Below are 19,956 nucleotides of genomic sequence, written 5' to 3' on the forward strand. Positions count from 1 at the left end.
AAAAGAGGCTCAGATCTAGGCTGAGAAAATTGGACAACTATCTGTCAGATCTGCTTTGATTCTGCTTCCTGCACTGATGAGGGGGTTGGACTCGATAGCCCCCTTCCAACTCCATTATTCTTTTAGATTAGACATCCTTCGGTCTTGAGAGACTATGGTAATGTGCTCTGAATAGAGGACTTGGAACAGTATCTAGTGTGGCTGAGAAGACCTTCAATTATTCTATAATTCTATTTATTTCACAGACTGGCAGAATATGGACAATTGCTTTGAATGAAAAGTTCTTGAAAGAGGAACCAAGACTGACTAATTTGCAAACATGTATTATTTATTGTTATTTGCCAATAAGGAAAAAAACCCTCGTAAATGTATCACCATGTAATCATCTAAAATGATAAATATGTGACTTTTAAATGGCAGAATATGCTTTTTCAAAGAAAGCAGAAAAATGCAGACGTGCTTGTAAATGATTAATAAAATGAAAAAAACTTGCTTAATATTCAACATATTCTTTATTCCCCTTCTCTTTTTCATTACCATTTTAGTGTTTTGTTACTTATATGCTAACACTACATAAAAACAACCAACTCTTTTTTCCATAAAACAAACAAAAACAAACAACACCCCCACAACCACTTTTTACAAATAGAAAAGTTTGTCAGAAAGTTCCAGGTTTGGCTCTCGGTGGATGCTCTGGGCAACTAAGAAGGTCAGTTTGTTTGCGTACTGGCACACAGCTGGGACTCTGATTAAGCCCTAGAAAGAAAATGGGAGGCATTCAGTTCAAAAATCCAGCTCTACCACTTTTGGCTAAAAGATGCTTCCCAGATACTTAATAATACATGAAATAAAGTAAAGGTTCCCCTTGACATTTAGTCCAGTCGTGTCCGACTCTAAGGGGTGGTGCTCATCCCCATTTCCAAGCCGTAGAGCCAGCGTTTGTCCAAAGACAGTTTCCGTAATCACGTGGCCAGCACGATTAGACATGGAACACCATTTTACTTTCCCACCGTGACGGGACCTATTTTTATCTACTCAAGATTTACATGCTTTCAAACTGCTAGGGTGGGAGGAGCTGGGACAAGCGACAGGAGCTCACTCCGTTGCATGGATTCGATCTTACGACTGCTGGTCTTCTGACCTGGCAGCACAGAGGCTTCTGCGGTTTAACCCGCAGTGCCACCATGTCATATAAGTGAAATAACAGTCCACAAATTCTCACCCATTGTTATGGTCTTCAGTTACTGCAACACATGTCTAATTCGGTTTCGTTTGGGGAGCCAAATAGTGGCAGGACTGGTTGATGTTGGCAAGTCTTGCCTGAATCTGAGTCTTTGGTCCCAAGCCCTAAGCCCTCAGTTTTTATCAAAAACAAGTTCTGCCCCCTAGGAAAAAAAGTGGAGTGGATGGGTTCTGAATCACAAGTCGGAGTCATGGGGGAAAAAAACTTGAGTCGAGTCACCAGTGTGATTTAAGTCCGACTTGACAGCGAGTCCTGTGACTCAAGACTCCATCCCTGGTTAGTACTTGGATGGTAGATACCCAGCAAACACCAGGGTTCACCAGGCAGGACTGGAAAAGAATCCTGAGTGAAAACCTGGAGAACTATTGCCAGTTGGAAATGGGTTAGATTTAAAATAAACCTCCTGTCCACCTAAGCTAATGTGGTTCCAGGTGGGCAATAGGAATGGGATTTTTGGAATTTGGTGGGAACGTCGCAAGGCCAAATGACTTGGAGTCCTTAAGTAGGCAGGAGGTGAAGGCTGCCCTCCTACCTCCAATGCTGTTTCCATGTCACTTCTTCTGTTAGAAAAGTGCCCCATTGCACCATGGGAATTGCGAGGATTTCCTACAACTCACAAGGTGCACTTGGAGAATGAGTTCTGACAGTGGTTGCCTCCATATAGGGTGTCGGGGGAGTTTTCACTTACGTTTGCTAATTCTGAAAATCCCACCCCTAGTGGGCAACAAAAACAGGAAATTTAAAGAGCACCTGGAAGACTGTTTTCTGGCACAAAGGGTCACAAGAACTGCAAGCATGAGAATAGCAGCAAGCTACTGCATAGGAAATAATAACCCAGATTTCCCCAACCTGGTGCTCTCCAGGAGAACAGAACTCCAAAGCACATCACCCCCAACATTGTAGTTATGTTTGCTCGAGTGAGAGCTGTAGTGCAACACACTTGGAGGGCGGCATGGCTGGGGACCTGCCATAGCCCTCTGCTCTTTGACATTATGTGCTACACTATGCATGGTGTGTTTGTGTGTGTGACCATTAACAACACTCGTTGCGCCTATGTCACTTACAGTCCAATTGTAGTACAGATGGCACAGCTTATACGTAAGGCGCTGCATATGGTCTGGCTTTAAACCATTGTCATCATAGACCACATTATAATGTGTAGGGTTGACAGTACCCTGGCGTGCAATTTGGCTGATCAAGAAAAAGTCGTACCTGTCGGATAAGACTCAGAATTAAAACTGGAGAAAATTCCATATAATTCCACTGTTTGTTGACTTCTCTTATAACAAGACATATGCTAATTTAGTAGACTCAATGCACTTTTGATGCACACAAAGTTTAAAACACATTTGTGTCTTCCTCTTTTTCCCCACAGGACATCAACCTTTATTTTATCCATACAGCAATTCTGTATGGTTGATGGCGGGGCGGGGGGGGGGGAGTGCACTGAGGAAAAGGAATGTGAGGAACTTCCAGACCCTCCAATTCTCCCCAAATCCACCTGTTCTTCCACCTACACTTTTACCCAATGGAGAACTTTTTCCCTTTTAAATGTCTAGGCACATCTCCATGAATGTCAGCTATAATTCTCTAGTTCTTCACACTATAGTATGACCTGCCAGTAAGGGCATGAACAGTCTGCTCTTGCCCAGTTCACTCTTTCACTCAGGCACTGTTGCTGGTGGACGAAGGGCTTGATTTATGAATGAGAAACCCACCACAAAAATACAACAAATGTTACGGTCAGCAAAGGACAGAAGGGACCCCCTCGCCAGACCCGGAGACTGGAAACACTCCGAAGCAAAAGAGCACACCTACTATGTTCCTTAAAATTTCTACTACGCTGCAGAGACACAAAAACCATACCAACCTTCCTCAGGACAAAAAGGACCATCATTTCCCCAGAGGCCAGCCACATCTATGACCGCCTGGAACATGCCCTCCTACGGAAAAGAATCCACACAACCCGCAAAAACCTGGACTGCACAGATAAAGAACTACTAGGCCTACACATCACTATCAGCCAAAAAATGAGAAGTCAAGATTGGGACAAGATTGATACCCTCTCGTACAAAAAGATGGAAAAAGAAATGATGAACCACACAGCCAAACAAAAACAGAAATGCAACAAATGCCAAACAAGCCAACAGAAACCTACACTAGATACCATGCGCATCATCATCAACTTGTCTGGATGCCAACTCTCCCCAGAAGAAACCTCAGTCTTAAGCAAAGGAGGAAATTTTGCAATCACACCCAGCAAAATTCCTGTGTAAGACAAAACTGCCAACGTGGAATCAGCATTATATTATCTTCCAGAACAGTGGTTCTTAACGTGGGCGATAATGCCCCCCAGGAGGCGATTTCATTTTTCAAGGGGGCAGTAAAACGAAAAGGGGCGGCGTGGGGGCGCTGGAGCAGAAGGGGGGCGGTAGGGGGGCGCTGGAGCAAGCCAAACCTGTGAAGATGGCTGCAGCCTTTTTACAGTGTGCATGAATATATATTTTCCTCCAATCTTAATTTAGTTTCAGAGTTTTCGTCTTGAAATTTTTAGTTCCTGCATTGCAGTTTGTTTTTATGCTCTTTTTATATTTCTTTTTGCGTTTTAAAATTCACTTGCAACTAAATCATTAAATCTTCCTTTTTGGGGGCATTTCATTTTCTTGGAATTGTATTTTGTTTTCAGGGGTCATTGGATTTAAGTGTCATTCATTCATTCATTCATTCATAAACAAACAAACAAACAAACAAACAAACAAGATATCAGTGCGGGGAGGGGGCGATAATAACTTCCTCAATGGCTCAAGGGGGCGTTTCTTTCAAAAAGGTTAAGAACCACTGTTCCAGAAGAAAAAGCAGAGGAAATAAGAGGGGAAGTGACTAGGATCCTACGGAAAGCAAAAACCCCCAAAAGCAACATAACAAGAGAGGAGAGAAATGCCATCAAGTCCCTGAACTCAGACCCGGACATCATTGTCCTGCCAGCAGACAACGGCAACACCATGGTAATCATAGAAACAGAAAAATACAAGGACAAAATCAGAGAACTTCTAGATCCCACCACCTACAGAAAACTGAAACGGGACCCAACCAACAAAATTACAAAACAAACAAGGATGCTGATCAGGAGTTCCTCCCTGCACCCCAACGTCCTTCAACGCATCTGCAAGACAGAAGCTCTCCCGCCAAGACTATACGGACTCCCCAAAATCCACAAGGACTCAATCCCACTCAGGCCCATTGTAAGTGCCATCAGCTCCCCAACATATGAATTAGCCAAACACCTAGCCACCCTCCTACAGACCCACATTGGACAAACCTCATCCTACATCAAAGACTCAGGACATTTCATAAGCAAGATCAGCACCCTAAAACTCAACCCTGGGGACAGACTGATCAGCTTTGACGTAGTATCCCTGTTCACTAAGGTACCGATAAAGGAAACCCTGACACTCATCCAGCAGATCTTTCCAGAAGACATCAAGGCCCTCTTCCAACACTGCTTAACGGCCAGCTATTTCCAGTGGGATAATGAATGCTAAGAACAGACAGATGGAGTGGCCATGGGCAGCCCTCTCAGCCCAGTTATAGCAAACTTCTACATGGAGCATTTTGAAAAACTTGCCCTGGCTTCGGCACCCCTCGCACCCACAGTCTGGTTCCGATACGTGGATGATACCTTTGCAATTTGGAGTCATGGTGAAGAAAAATTGGAAGAATTTCTCAACCATCTCAACAGCATCCACCCAAATATACAATTCACCATGGAAAAAAAAATAGAGGGCCAACTCCCGTTCTTAGATGTCATGGTCCTACGCAAAACTGACCTCCGACTGGGACACAAGGTCTACAGAAAACCCACCCACACAGACCAGTACCTACACAAAAACTCCAACCACCACCCACAGCAAAAAAGAGGCATAATCAAAACACTGGTAGACCATGCAAATCGGAACTGTGAAGCTCAGTTTCTCAGCACTGAACTCAACCATCTGAATTGGGCCCTACAGGCAAATGGCTACTCCAAAAATGAAATCACAAGAGCCATCAAACCAAGAAAACAACACCAAACTGAAGAAGAAAAACAGGCACCGACAAATAAAATATTTCTGCCATACATCAAAAGGGTCACGGACCACATGGGGAAACTTTGAAAAAACACAACCTACAAACAATACAACAAATGTTACAGTCAGCAAAGGACAGAAGGGACCCCCTCAACACTGCAGGAGTATACCGGATACTTTGCAGTTGTGGCCAGGTATATATTGGAACCACAAAACGAAGCATCCACACCAGAATCAAAGAACATGAGAGACATTGCAGACTAAAACAACTAGAAAAATCTGCAGTAGCTGAACATGCCCTGAAACAAACTGGACATGAAATTCTATTCCATAATACTAAAATACTGGACAACACCAGCAATCACTACGTCAGACTGCACAGGGAAGCCATTGAAATCCACAAGCACCAGCAAAACTTCAACAAAAAAGAGGAAAGTGTGAAGCTCAACAAAACTTGGCTCCCAGCTCTCAAAAATACAGCGTGCAAAAGGTCAACGAACTCTACCCAGCCACAAGGACAGGGGATCACTACACACAAAAGACCAGCTAATGACACCCATCAACCACAGGAACAGATTTTCTCTTCTCCTTAGCACAACAATACATCCACAACAATACACACTAATTACCCATCTACAGAAAAAGACAAAAGCCTATCCCACAGCCATAAATACTGCACTCCCAAAGCTAACTACACCAGAGCACAGAGTGCTGTCCTCTGAAGATGCCGGCCACAGAGACTGGCAAAACGTTAGGAAAAACAACCTTCAGAACACGGCCAAAGAGCCCAAAAAACCCACAACAACCAATGACAAAACTCTTTGGAAACACCCTTGCCTATTTTTTTCTTGCATGATTAGCAATCTGCCCAGGAATCCACTGTCTGAGCATCCCAGTCTCTGCACCACTTGCTAATAAAGGAAAACCATTGTGGATCCTCTTACATGGGTCTCTCATATTTCTGCCATACTGTAAGGAAACTAGCAAGGAAGGGGTTAATTATCAGTAACCTTGGACATGTAGGGAGTGCTATGAGAGACCATGTCTTCTTGGATTCTCGTAGAAGTCATATAGGTAGCAGCTGTTTTACCTGATGAGTTACATTTGCAGAAGTTACCAAGTAGCTAGATGAAAGAAGATACCACCTGATTGGCTTAAAGTGTTGAGCTACCCAGAGAGGGGATGATGGTAAAACAGAAGAATGGTCCACTCAAGCAGTTTTGAAGACCTTCAAGTATGTTCTTACAGCTCATGCTTATTTGCTAAGCAAGATAGTGTAGCTTAAATGGTTAGAAGATCCTCTCTGTGGTGACCTGAGATCCTTCACAAACATGCAGCTTCATCATATCAACTATAAAAAGTACAGTACTCTCAATTATCATAATGCCTGGTTATTCGAAGACAATTCTAACCATCATATCATTCTAGCAAGCACAGCCAGTAATATGAACAAGCAAATCAAGTAAGAAAATTAGTAGTCTTCAAGAAAGGGTGTCTTTATGGATCAGATCTAAAGAAAACAAGCTGCTTAATAAGGTTACAATTAGAGATGGGCATGAACCACTGGTTTACCAGTTTGTCCTGGTTAGTTTGCCACTGCAACAGGTGTTGTACAATTCAGTGCCCTGCCCATGCACAGGTAGTGCCCAGAGGAGGCAGGGCAGGGAAGCTGGGGCACTACCTCTGAGTGGGCACCTGCCAGAGGGGAGGTGAACGGCAGAGCACCTGCAGGGCCAGTAAGCAAACCAAGCCAAACTGGTCCTTCGTGCTCATCTCTAGTTACAAATTTCTTATGAAGTTGACCAGAAGCTGTTTCCCTTTTAAAATTCTTGCTCCAAGATATACTTGCCATTCAGGTCGAGTGGCCTCTGAGTCGATAACTGTCCCAACAGGGGGATTTTGCAGGCCCCCATATGCCTCGGTGAAAAAGCGACAAAGGGTTTTCTTCCTGACCACTACCACGGACAGTTTGGGTCTTCTGATCAGAAAGGAAATACACAACGACAGTGAACAAGTAATTGGATAGTTGATCACCCACTTTTCACTTCCACTGCTAAATGGAAGCTACCGGAATAGAGCAAATCTTACTTCCACGGCCGTTTCACATTTATGGTGCAGGGATGGACCTTGAAAGAGGATGACTCATCAGCACAAGATGTGTATGTCATGTTAAAGCAAAGCAGAAAGCAAAGGGTGCTGATTATATACCTCCCCACAGTGCTTCAAGCACTCTCTGGGTGGTTTATAAATTAATTATGCAGGCTACACATTGCTCCGCTGGGTACTCATTTTACCAACCTCGGAAGGATAGAAGACTGAGAGTCAACCTTGAACCGGCTACCTGGGACTGAACCCCAGGTTGTGAACACAGTTTTGGCTGCAGTACAGCAGGTTTAACCACTGAGCCACGAGGCTACTACCACACTTTCTAACCAATGGTGGGGAACTAGGAGTACTTAGGTTCAAGCAGCCCTCCTTTCTTGCTCTTGCTGCTTTTTCATTTTCAAAATTACATTTAGCACTGCTTCTGGGCAGGGACTGTAACTAACTGTCCTTCTCTCCACACGGCAAAGAAAATCACAGAAAATCACACAAGGCACTTTTAACATTTTGAGTCAACCATTGGGTAAAACAAATGGCAAGACAGGACTTGTTTACCTGAAACCACCAGTGCATTCATTAAGGCTGCTTAGTAACTGTGGGACTTCATAATCTACCACCATCTTCAGCTGTCCATCTCCAACACCATCACGGTACACAATGACACGGTCAGGCAGCTGCCCGTTATACTTCTGCCATTGGCTCAGAGCACCTACAGAAGAGCAGGAAAGAAATACAGAACTGACTTCTGTATTGGCCCAATATGAGGAAAACTAATTGAAAAGCTCACAATGTAAGACCATAAGCCAATAAGCCCCTGAGAAGCTTATTAATTTCAGATTTTGGAGGCAAGCAAAACTGGTATCTGTGCTCAGATACCAGTTTTGCTTGCCTCCAAAATCTGAAATTACAGAACACGATTATCCCTCTGAAAATGCATACAGAAGTGTTTGATGTAAATAATATGGCTCCAATGATACAAGTTGCTAGACAGCATGATACATGTGAGAACAAGCAACACGGTCAGTGGGCCTCAAATTGACACAGAATCATGCCTGCAGTCTTGGCTACCTTTCCAGCACTGCCAAGCTGTCCTCCTCCACGAACTGAGAGTCAAAAACAGCAGCAAGGTGTGAGAAGTTTTGTCTACATATGTTGCAGGACACACCAGAGTGACATTATTTCATGGTGGAAATACGTATCACTCTGGCTAACACATGTATCCCAAACATATCTATCGACAGAATTTTAGAGCGAAAAGAACCTTGAAGGTCATTTTATACAACCCATTCAATGCAGGAGGCAAGTGCAGCATCTCTTATAAAAGGCAGTTGTGATCTGCCTAAATACCTTCTTCAGAAGGGAGCCCACTTTCTAATGGTAAATAGAAATGCAGGGGCAGAGTACAGAAGGGGGATGGCAAGGAGGCGGAACAAAGGCCACAAGTGGACGCTCTTGTATGTTATATATACTTGTGTAGCAAACTGCAAAAAAAGGAAACCATGTATACCACAGATACAGCATCCTAAGTTAAATAAATAAATAAATAAATAAATAAATAAATAAATAAATAAATAAATAAATAAAGAAAGAAAGAAAGAAAGAAAGAAAGAAAGAAAGAAAGAAAGAAAGAAAGAAAGAAAGAAAGAAAGAAAGAAAGAGCAGACTACAGGAGATGGAAGATAAGTCAGAGGGGAGAAAAGATATGGTGTAGCAACTGTGTTCAGACAAAGAGGAGGGAGTTTGGGGAAATGCCCATGAGGAATTACACAAGGTATATGATGTAGACGGGCAACAAGGAGCAAGATCCAGTACCAGAAAGGGAATGGAATTTTGTTATAAAGAAAGACCCCTAATAGTGTCTTGCTGCAAACATGAATACCTAAGGGAGAAAAGGAGCAATGACATAGACATGGCCCATGGACTCAACCTAGAGCTGGTCTGGAGGAGACAACCCTGATATAGCTCTGACACTGGAGGGAGTGGAAGGAAAAGAAATGCCAGAATTGACTCCAACAATAGCAACTACAGGCACCAGCCCAGACGCAGACCCTGTTGGGGGGGGGCAATGTCTCCATGTTCCCTGACCTCACTGTGACAGTACAGATCCTTGATTCTCCAGATCTCCATCTTCAGCAACATGTGGTGCCCACCACTGAACTGAAGTCTCCTACACTGCAGTGCAGTTGACTTGGGGTGTGGATGAAATCAAGACTGAATCAGGGGCAGTGAAGATAAGTAGCTCTGGAGTGGGCAAGTCACAAGAAACAGCCTGTGTCGAAACCTCTGTCTAAGTGCTAATAAACCTTTCTTTGTTTAAAACACCTTTTGTCAAGTCTATGGGGATGGAGGAGGGGCCACTTTGTCAGCCCTGGTAGGACCAGAAGGTCTCACAGGTTGAAAGAAAGTTGAATAAGATGCCTGGACTCATGTGCTTTTACAATCAGACATACCAGAACTTGAGAGAGCACTGTTTCCTAGTGTAGCATGCAGTGCAACATTGACTTCTGGCTCTGGTCAAGTGCAGGAAACACTTGGGATCAAATTTCAGCCCTGCTGGGTGGGGCTTTGGCCCCACGTGTGACTCTGCCCTTACCACAGGGTTTCATCAGGACCGGAACCAAAGGGGCTGGAAACAGTGGGTGAGTGGAGGAGGAGGAGTTCTGAGCAAAGGGACGGAGTCACACACACTCACACAGTCGCACACCTTAGAGGGAACCTTGCTTCGGATGGAGAAGGATTAATCAATCTCTACCTATTCTCCCTGCAAATCCCCACTCCACCCCATATCAGCATGGAAAAAACATTTCACCCCAAATAACGGAGCACTACTCAGAAACTGTTGGCAGTGGATCTTAGTATGTTACAGTTAAATTAAGTATCGACAGATGGCGCTATACAAAACTCCTACCCTGCATGCAGACTTTTAAACAATCCACAGTGCTTGTTCGTGTATCTTGCAGAAGACAGTGAGAATACCACCTAGACATAAAACAAAGGGAAATTTGGTTTGGTAAGTTATATGGTTATAACAATACAGACTTAACAAACCTCTCTGTTGTAAGGCAGCCCCAAGTCTCCACTAGAAAAACCTCACATAGATACACACATTTATACAAAATAAAGGGCCTATTTCCCCACAGGAAGGCCTATAGGAGAACAATGTTCATTTCTGGAGATGGTGCAACCCACAGTAAGTGATGGTGGGCAGGAACATCTCCTCCAAGCCTCCTGATTTCTTCCACTCTTCTCTATGTTGCTATAAATCGTTCTCTATTGCTTTCAGTGAAGTCCACCAAAAATGCTTACTTAGTTATTGAGGCATTTGTGCTGGCTACGAATCCAACAACTGAGGTTTCTTTGGAGATGGCATCTTTGCTGATGTCAATACCAACTACCATGAGCGATTTCAGCTGTTGAGAAAAACAGTAAACGGATTCAGAAGCTCAGTACCTGCCATGATTTCTCTAGAGCTGTAGCTTTAGATATCATGCACCACCGCTTAAAGCAACAGGGGATCCTAAGACGTGTGTCTTGAATTACATGATATACTATCTACATGTGAACAAGCTCCTGCTCACTTCACATAGACAAAGAGCTTATAGGAGACGGTGGATCAGTACTGCATGATCCTTTCTGGGAAGGGAAGAGGAGGGGGAAAATTACCCAGGTAGATCAACAAAATTACTTACTGGTATCTCAACTGCCCACAACTCTCCTCCAATCTTACAGGAAACCTGCATAGCAATTTTTGTAGCCACACTCATCATCATCCCTTGCTTGCTCAGGGTGCGAGCAAGTACACACTGGCTTGGAACAGGGCGCTCAAGAATCAAAAACTTCTTCACAGCATCGTAAGTGTCTTTCTGATTGGACGACAGTATACACAGTACCTACAAATGAGAAACAGAATAGATCACTGAGATCCGGTTCATCGCAGGGCAGGCCTGCATAGTCTGTGATTCACTGTGGTGGAATCCTGGGGGTTGTTTTAAGTGTGCAAATTACTTCTGCTGCAGATTTTATTCAAGTACATGCATTTCACTTTTCAGGGGCATAAAATTTGGGTTGTATTTTGGAAAATGATTTTCTACATCAAGAATGTAATCCCACTTTCTGAAGTTTAGGGTGCAACTACACTGGATTTGATTTGCATCCTGTACTGCATTTGAAATTACAATCAGGGCTCACATAGAGACTGTGGACTGACTTGGGAGTTCACCCTTCATATTGGATTTGTTATGAGTAGAGAAGGGGGTACAGTGGCGCCTAGCTTAACGATTATCTTGTTAAACGGCAATATTTGGGGAAAAACCTTGAAAGACAGAGTGCAACAAAGGCTGAAAGCACTCAGTAGCCCAGAATGCCACCAGGGAGGCCTATATATGGGTGGAATGGAAAGGAGGAGCAAGAATCCTGAACATCAGCATTTCATATTACAGCTATTTTATTATGGGTCCCACTCATTAGACATACTGCCAAGTCCATTCAGTGTTCTGTGTACTATCAGGTAAACAGGCAGTATTGGCCACGTTATGAAGGAGAGCTCTGGGAAGGCAGGAAGCTAGCTTCATATCAAGGATAGGTGGAATGGGCCACTTTTTGTAAAGTGGACCCCAAAATGCAGTCATAGCCCTTATAGTGAGGTGTGTGCGTGTATGCTTATGCACACCTCATTCTGTTGCCTTCTCTTAAAAGACCGTCCTAGCAAGCTTGAATATTAGCAGCTAACAAGCTTCTCTTCAAATACATCTGAAAACCAATGCTTATCCATTCTTGGTACGCACCAGCTGTAGCTCGGGATTCACATGCTGTTTCAATACTTGAACAAATGCCATGGAGCTATCTTGTACTTGTACACTACAGACAAAAAAAAACACATTGTGGAACATTAAGTATGATAAATTTTGCAAGAAGCGCACCTGCTGGAACACAGTATACCACTGGGTTCGTGGTGAGACAATGCTGAATTGAAGACAGGATGTGTCCGTGTCCCACCCAAGAACTCAACAGATTAATGTGCAAAATTACAATTCTGGAAAGAAAGAAGAGGGTTGGCATGGGAATGTCTATCATGGATTACATGCGGCCAACAAAAATGCCATTAAGCTTGGAGGAAAGAGATACCACAGAACAACAGTATGGTAAGACTTTTATGAGAATCAGTTACCCTACTCAGGCTTTCTGTTTTATCATTTTTATCACTTGGACCAACAAAGGCCCTAAAGCTCCAGCTGGAAAAAGTGCAGGGATCATGTCCGCAATTCTCCTAAGCACCTTCAAAGCATCCTAAAACCTGCCCTCTCAAGCAAGTTATAGGGGGGGGCTTAGCAATAGATTTGTTTCTGTTCTGTACTTCCAAGACATCTGGAACACTAGAATCACATAGACACATCTCTAGCCAGGAAGGGAGGCCAAGAATTCTTTCCTTCCTAAATTTTGGAAGCGTGATGCAGAGTCAGAAAAAAAGCAGGTGATCACAAATGTTTAGTGGTTGGCAACTAAGACATCTTGCTACTGGAGCACTCCCACCCAGGTCCATGGGCACTGTTTCCACAGCTGATCATTATGTTGTCTCCTGACCCAGAAAAACTGCACAAACACTCCTGATTAGAGATGGGCACAAACCATGGTTTGGAGGTTCGTACCAGTTCATCAGCATGGCACCATAGGTGCCACACATTTCCGTCCCCCTATCCCCTGGCTGGCTCCCCCACTCAGCACATGCTGCTTGTCTCCTCCTTTTTTGTGCGATCATCCAGTCACAGTAGGAGTTTGTGCTTCCCTCCTCTGCCTTCTCCAGCAGCCGCCCACTCAAACTAAGAGGCGGGGCAGGGACTGAGGTAAAGGACACACGCAAGAAGCATTACTGCATGGCAACAGACTGTACCTGCTCAGGAAATCAGGGGCTGCCCCCTGCCTGCCTACGCCCACCTAAATTCAGCCCATAGGCACAGCCCACGAGGAAGATGCCTATAAGAAGAATGTCCCGGGAAGCGACTGTGGGGTTCGAACAGCGCTGCAATGTTGCTTCCATTGCTCTTATTGAGGGACTGATCAACCCTCAGGGACAGGTTTTGTGTGTGTGAGTATGTGTGCTTGTGAAGTATGGAAGAGGCTTCTTGATACCTTTGTCTTATCTTGTAAATGAATGAAAGCAATAAATGTTATATAGCGCTTGAATTTAAAATTTGGTGTATGGTCTTCTTGTCAGTAGTCTGGCTAGGGTCTCTCTCCTCTCCTGGTCACTCTCCCCAGGATATAAAGAACACTGATCCCATGGGTAACAGTCCTACGGCGATAATGACCTAGTGAGTTTCATAGCCAATAATGGAAAACTTGATTGTGGATAGTATTGGCCATAGAACACCCCCCCCCAAGAACCTTGAAATCTGCTAGGAGAAACAAAATATTCCCTCCCCACCTTTCTCCCCCTTTCAGGAATAGCGAAAGAAAGCAAAAGAAAGTCAATATCCATTCAGCGTCTCAATTACCCATGTATGGAAAAAAGTTAAAACTCGTTCATACAAGATTTTATAAGAAAACACTTTTCCAATTGAAGCACCTTTACTACACACAGACAGACACTTTTCTATCCCATGAGTAGTTTGGGGATAAATCACCATATCAAGAACTGTAAAAACCTTACTTTTTTTTTCACTTTCTGCACAGAAATTGACATACAGCAGGTATGTGAATGGGGAATGAATCAAAAAGCTCCCCCAAAGAAAATCTAACGTGGTCTGGAAAATCTCCCTGCAGTAGGACAACACAGTTCCTAAAAAGGATCTTGGGTTGTAAATTCTACAAAATTCATTCCATGAATGAAACTGTACTAAATCAGTTCAACTTCACCAGTTAAAACTTTTTGTGGGATTCACTCACTTGGCTCAGAAGTCATCACCTGCACTGCTATAATAAGCATAGAAAGGAAAATAATGTATTACTGGGTGAGGTTTTTTTCCCCCCAATTTTGACCTAAATTCTTATTCCCCTGAAAAACCAATAATTTATAGTCTAGAGAGCTGAAGGCAAAACTAGATTTGTAAGAGTATGGATCACAGAAGTTGATCATAGCATACCACTATGACAGAACATTAGTACAGTATAATGACTTGGAAAAATAGCTCATACATAAGCCAGTTTCTGGGTTCCTTAACGAGATCAAAAACTGAAGACACAGCAGAGGATCTGGGCTAAATAGCTGAGGCGTCTACTGAGTTCTATGGGCATTCTGGCTGTCAGCATGAAGCAAAGACAGTCTTGTGCATGATCAGGATCTCCGCACATCACTCCCGAGTGCGTTATTGCACTGTTATGTAAGACACCCAAATACCAGCAGTAATGTCTTACTGGCTTGCCACTGGCAAAGAGCAATTGTGAACAGCAATTTCAAGCTGTCACCACACATACCACAGCTGCTTGGTTATCACTGCTTATTGTAACATACAAAGAACCAGGGAAAATGCTCAGATAAAGGTCATTTCATATATTATGCAGGGATCTGTTACCACAGAGACAGAATGCAGCCGGCTGATTCTGGATCCACAACGCAATGTGTGTTTGTCACATTTATGTTAGTTGTGCATCCTTAATAATCTTCTATGCATACCTCAGAAAGGCATTAATGTATGAAGAGGCCTTGAGGAATGGTGTAAAAAAGAAAAAGGAAGTTTGTATTTAAATATATCTCACAATCTTGGGTATTCAACGTGAAAGCCCATAGCATCTCCTACTCTTCTCATGCAGCTCACAAGGTTGTGACCTGCATCAAAGTTCCTGTTGCTGGACACCACGATCCACTTCTCCAATGCTGGTCCACCAATCATCTTCATATTCCGCATATCTTTGAGCCAGTCACCAGCATTCATTGGCTTACACTGTTGGACAAAAAAAAAAGATAAGGGAAATAAACCAATGCACTTTAAAAACAAATCTATTATTATTTTTTCATCTTATAATTAAAAAGCTGGAAGGGACTCTTATGGACCATTGAGTCCAGCCCTTTCAAAGGACGCTCAGTGGGGGAATCAAACTCCAAACCTCTGGTTCTGCAGCCAAAGACTTAAGCCACTGATCTACCCAGCAATTCGTATTTCACTCTTCTACCAGTATTCAACTTCTATCTCCCAAATTAGAAAAATATGTCAAGGGCACTCACTGTCTCTAAACTGTGAATCATCAGAAACATTAAATGCCATTTCAGCCAGCTGGTCTTAAATCGTAGCAATACATCATTTTCCATCAAGGCTTCTCAGACAAGCAACTGCCGTCAGGGCTGTAAATAGAATGAGGCAACTAGAGTGGGGTCTCTTGGTTCCTAACCCATCAGTCTATACACTACACCTTCTGTGTATTCGCAAAGGCTTTCATGGCCGGGATCTAATGGTTGTGGGTTTTTCGGGCTCTTTGGCCACAACAACCACTACACCTTCTGTCCCTTAGAACAGTGGTCTCCAGCCTTGGGCGGGCCTCCAGATGTTCTTGAACTACAACTCCCAGAAGCCTTCACCACCACCTCTGCTGGCCAGGATTTCTGGCAGTTGGAAGTCCAAGAACATCTGGAGGCCCAAAGTTGGGGACCACTGCCTTAGAGACCTCCACTTACTGTGGTGCCTGCTGAAGGAAAATGGCTGGAGGAAAGCGGGGAGGGGATGGTGACCAGAAGGAACTGGGAAGAGGCGGCGGTGAGAACTTAGAAACTCTTTAAGGGACTCAAAAGACAGAACAGCTTGGACACATTCTTCCCCCCCACTCCGGCAAGCAGATTGTTCTTTCGCTTTTGCATGCCACCCTCATTTTCATAAGTGGGATGCAGCCTTTTGCGGTCGAAGGGAGTGTCTCCTTCTCTGCAATGGGATCTGCAGCATTTGATGCCAGATCCATGCATTATTCAGACGTACGTCTCGCATAGATCTTGTCCCACCTGTCCAATTAGTGTGCCCTAAGGCTATAGCCTAGCTACTGTGCAGAGACAGAAAAATACATCCTGTTCTTCTGCAAAAATAAAAATAAAGAAATAAAAATACAATTTATTGGCGTCTGGTCTCCTACAGCATGTTTCTTTGGTGCCACCAGGACTTGATGGAGCAGGAGCCCTGATACAGGTGCAAGGCAGCCCGATAAGGGAGGGAATTCTACGCCAGGCAGAGCAGAAATCAGACTGAGAGAAAAGTACAACATGAGGGGTGAAGGAAGGGAGAGCCTGGAAAAACAGGGGCCTCCTCCAAGGCTGGCTGGCAGTTTTGGTTCACTTATACAGTGGTGCCTCGCATTACGACGTTAATTCGTTCCACCGAAATCGCTGTAGAACAAAAACATCGTAATGCGAAATAAAAAGCCAATTGAAACGCATTGAAACCCCTTCAATGTGTCCCAATGGGCTGGAAACTCACTGTCCAGCGAAGATCCTCCATAGGGCGGCCATTTTCGGTGGCTGTCTTGCGAGGAATCCGTCCCAGAAAATAGTGGGGAGCCATTTTATTTACCCGGCGGCCATTTTTAAACTGTCAATCAGTTGTTGGAAAATCGTCGTTTTGCGAAGAATCGGTTCCCGAAGCAGGGAACTGATCACTGCAAAGCGAAAAAACCCTATTCAGACCACCGCTTTGCAATCGCAAAGAATCATCGTAATGCGGTTTTGTTGTAATGTGGGGCAATCGTAAAGTGAGACACCACTGTAATGAGTTTTCCATAAAGGTGCTTACTCTTCCAGAAGCTTTTTAGTGGCAGGCCTACACCGAGAGGTAGCATCAAGGGGAGGAGGCAAGTCAAGCCATTCCTCCCTCCAGGGTAGTGAGGAAGTGAATTGTGGACAGCTGGCCACACTTTATTCTGAACAATTCCCCCTTTATTGTCTCCGTGTTCAAGGACAAACAAGGTCAGCACCTTCACTTCACCCCTGACTATGCTGGCTTCAAGGTCAGCTGGCAGACTGGGGGCAAGGGGGGGCACAAGGCCAAGTCAGAGGGTGGTGGCAGCTAGTTCCTGCCTTTGGAGCGGGGATGTTCTGTCAGCCAACAGGTGGGTTAATCTCCCTGGCGTTCTGCTGCCTTTCATTAGGCACAAGTGGGACGGCACCTAATTCTAGGCCGGTGAAAATCTTGGAAAATGGGGTAGCCCAGCTGGTACAGGAACTACCACACCAAGATGTTACCTACTGGTCCCCCACCCCCTCTTCCACCCCATGGAAGTCCTCATCCACCTGGTAAATTTAGGTAAGAGGCGACATTTTAGCCTAACCTACCTCATGGAGTTCTGGTGTGGGATTACTAAGGGATTATTATCTCCTTAAGGATCGGCTTTCACAGATCAAAACTTAACAAGAGAGGCTGACTAAATTTCACTCTGCAGGTGGGGCTTTCAAGTCACAGAGCTAAATATATTCACCTAATTGTTATTGTCAAACTACAGTACTTTAAAACAGAAAGCTCTACAGCCATCTTTCCGAGTTGGCACCTCTTTGCATAGCGAATTGGGATTTATACTGACTCTCAAACTGATAAGCACATGTACATTCAAAGTACAGCAGACAGAAAGTTTGCTTTGGTTGTCTGCCAGACACATTGCCATCCCATGCTGGGTTTTTTTTGGGGGGGGGTGTTTGCAAATCTTCAACTTTTAACTAAATAGTCTGTGGTATATGTAGTGTTGTTTGAAATTTTTAAAAAATTCTAGAGCCTCACTGGACTCATAATACAAGTCCCCTGGTTCTTTGGTTTGGAGAGATTTAGTACTAGCATCAACTGTGCATATCCGTGGAGCTATAAAATCACTTTTGTTAAACACAACCTTTTGTGCATGTTTAATAAGGCATTTACAAATAGCATGCATCACCTAATTTTTAACTATGTTGGCCACCGTCACACTTGAGCCACCCCAAGTAATATTTCTGGATGTGTATAAACTTGCGTCTGTGCAATATTCTTGTTGTTTAATCGTTAAGTCATGTCTGACTCTTCGTGACCCCATGGACCAGAGCACGCCAAGCCCTCCTGTCTTCCACTGCCTCCTGGAGTTGGGTCAAATCCATGTTGGTCGCTTCAATGACACTGTCCAACCATCTTGTCCTCTGTCGTCCCCTTCTCCGCTTGCCTTCACACTTTCCCAACATCAGGGTCTTTTCCAGGGAGTCTTTTCTTCTCATGAGATGGCCAAAGCATTACAGCCTCAGCTTCAGGATCTCTCCTTCCAGTGAGCACTCAGGGTTGATTTCCTTCTGAGCAGATAGGTTTGATCTCCCTGCAGTCCAGGAGACTCTCAAGAGTCTCCTCCAGCACCACAATTCAAAAGCATCAATTCTTTGGCGGTCAGCCTTCTTTATGGTCCAGCTCCCACTTCCATACATGGCTAATGGAAAAACCATAGCTCTGACTATGCCGACCTTTGTTGGTAAGGTGATGTCTCTGCTTTTTAAGATGCTGTCTAGGTTTGTCATTGCTTTCCTCCCAAGCAGGCGCCTTTTAATTTTGTGGCTGCTGTCACCACCTGCAGTGATCATGGAGCCCAAGAAAGTAAAATCTGTCACTGCCTCCATATCTTCCCTTTCTATTTCCCAGGAGGTGATGGGACCAGTGGCCATGATCTTAAATTTTTTGGATCTTGAGCTTCAGACCATTTTTTGTGCTCTTCCCTTTAATTCCTCCTCACTTTCTGCCATCAGAGTAGTATCATCTACATATCTGAGGTTGTTATTTCTTCCGGAAATCTTAATTCCGGTTGGGGATTCCTCTAGTCCAGCGTTTTGTCATGATGTTTTGTGCATATAAGTTAAATAAGCAAGGGGACAATATACAGCCTTGTCATAAAACACACATTGTGTGGTGCTTGCCCCCAGCACCATAATGGCTTGAATTTCTTCCATGATGCTTGCTTATAGCTCGTTGTAAAAATGCTCACATTTTAAGCTGATTTTTCTTCCAGGATGAAATCAGTTGCATCACACATTGAAATGTAAAGGCTCCAACTGTACACACATTTAATAAGTCAATATCACTAAGAACAGAGGAATTTTCTTATTGGGAAAGCTGTATATGATTGTGCTAAATATATAGCAGATCACACATCAACAGCTTAATTGGTTTATCCAACAATGGCCATAAACGACCTGTCCTAAAGAGAGCCATGTAAGCCGCCCCCTACTTTGTTAAAACAGGGGATTGGTTCCTGGCAAGGTTCCTGCTAAGCTTGGCACATGCACACACAATTTCGCTTCCCTCTGCACAGGTGCCTTCCTCCTCTGTGCAGTGATCACATTAGGTTCCGGTTGTGACAGAATCCAGCGTGCAGGGGAGCAGAGTTGCACACCCATGCGGGGGCGGAGTTGCACACGCGCAACAGAGGTGGAGCCCCACACAGTGGGGCAGAAAATTAGAGAGTACGTTGGTTCCTGGACAATTCTCAAGCCTCAGTCTGTCTGTCCTCTTCCTTCCCCCTCCATCGTCTGCCATCTTGTTTGCACCACACACAAGCTCAGCTGTCTTCTGCTTATTCCCATGGACATATGTTATCTTGCTTACTTCTCCTTTCCCATTCTGTTATCCTGTC

The 19,956-nt window shown here is 44.1% G+C and overlaps 1 protein-coding gene across 5 annotated transcripts in view; it reads right to left on the minus strand.

Annotated features, from left to right (window-relative positions):
* Positions 1-310: 310 nt before the first annotated feature.
* The window catches only part of PIWIL4 (piwi like RNA-mediated gene silencing 4), a 49,469-nt gene continuing 29,823 nt past the window's right edge, over positions 311-19,956 (minus strand). For 3 of the 5 annotated variants that reach the window (XM_020809351.3, XM_078390112.1, XM_078390113.1), the window contains exons 13-21: positions 15,106-15,290; positions 12,198-12,270; positions 11,103-11,303; positions 10,720-10,823; positions 10,322-10,392; positions 7,969-8,122; positions 7,160-7,288; positions 2,308-2,455; positions 311-756 (exon numbers count right to left, since the gene is read on the minus strand). In XM_020809351.3, the coding sequence (XP_020665010.3) occupies positions 640-756; positions 2,308-2,455; positions 7,160-7,288; positions 7,969-8,122; positions 10,322-10,392; positions 10,720-10,823; positions 11,103-11,303; positions 12,198-12,270; positions 15,106-15,290 (1,182 nt within the window). In that variant the 3' untranslated portion in view covers positions 311-639. The remainder of the gene's footprint in view (positions 757-2,307; positions 2,456-7,159; positions 7,289-7,968; positions 8,123-10,321; positions 10,393-10,719; positions 10,824-11,102; positions 11,304-12,197; positions 12,271-15,105; positions 15,291-19,956) is intronic. The other 2 variants (XM_020809353.3, XM_072993603.2) reach the window with 2 other exon arrangements.

This window comes from Pogona vitticeps, chromosome 3, assembly GCF_051106095.1.
Source record: "Pogona vitticeps strain Pit_001003342236 chromosome 3, PviZW2.1, whole genome shotgun sequence".
NCBI classification, from domain to species: domain Eukaryota; kingdom Metazoa; phylum Chordata; class Lepidosauria; order Squamata; family Agamidae; genus Pogona; species Pogona vitticeps.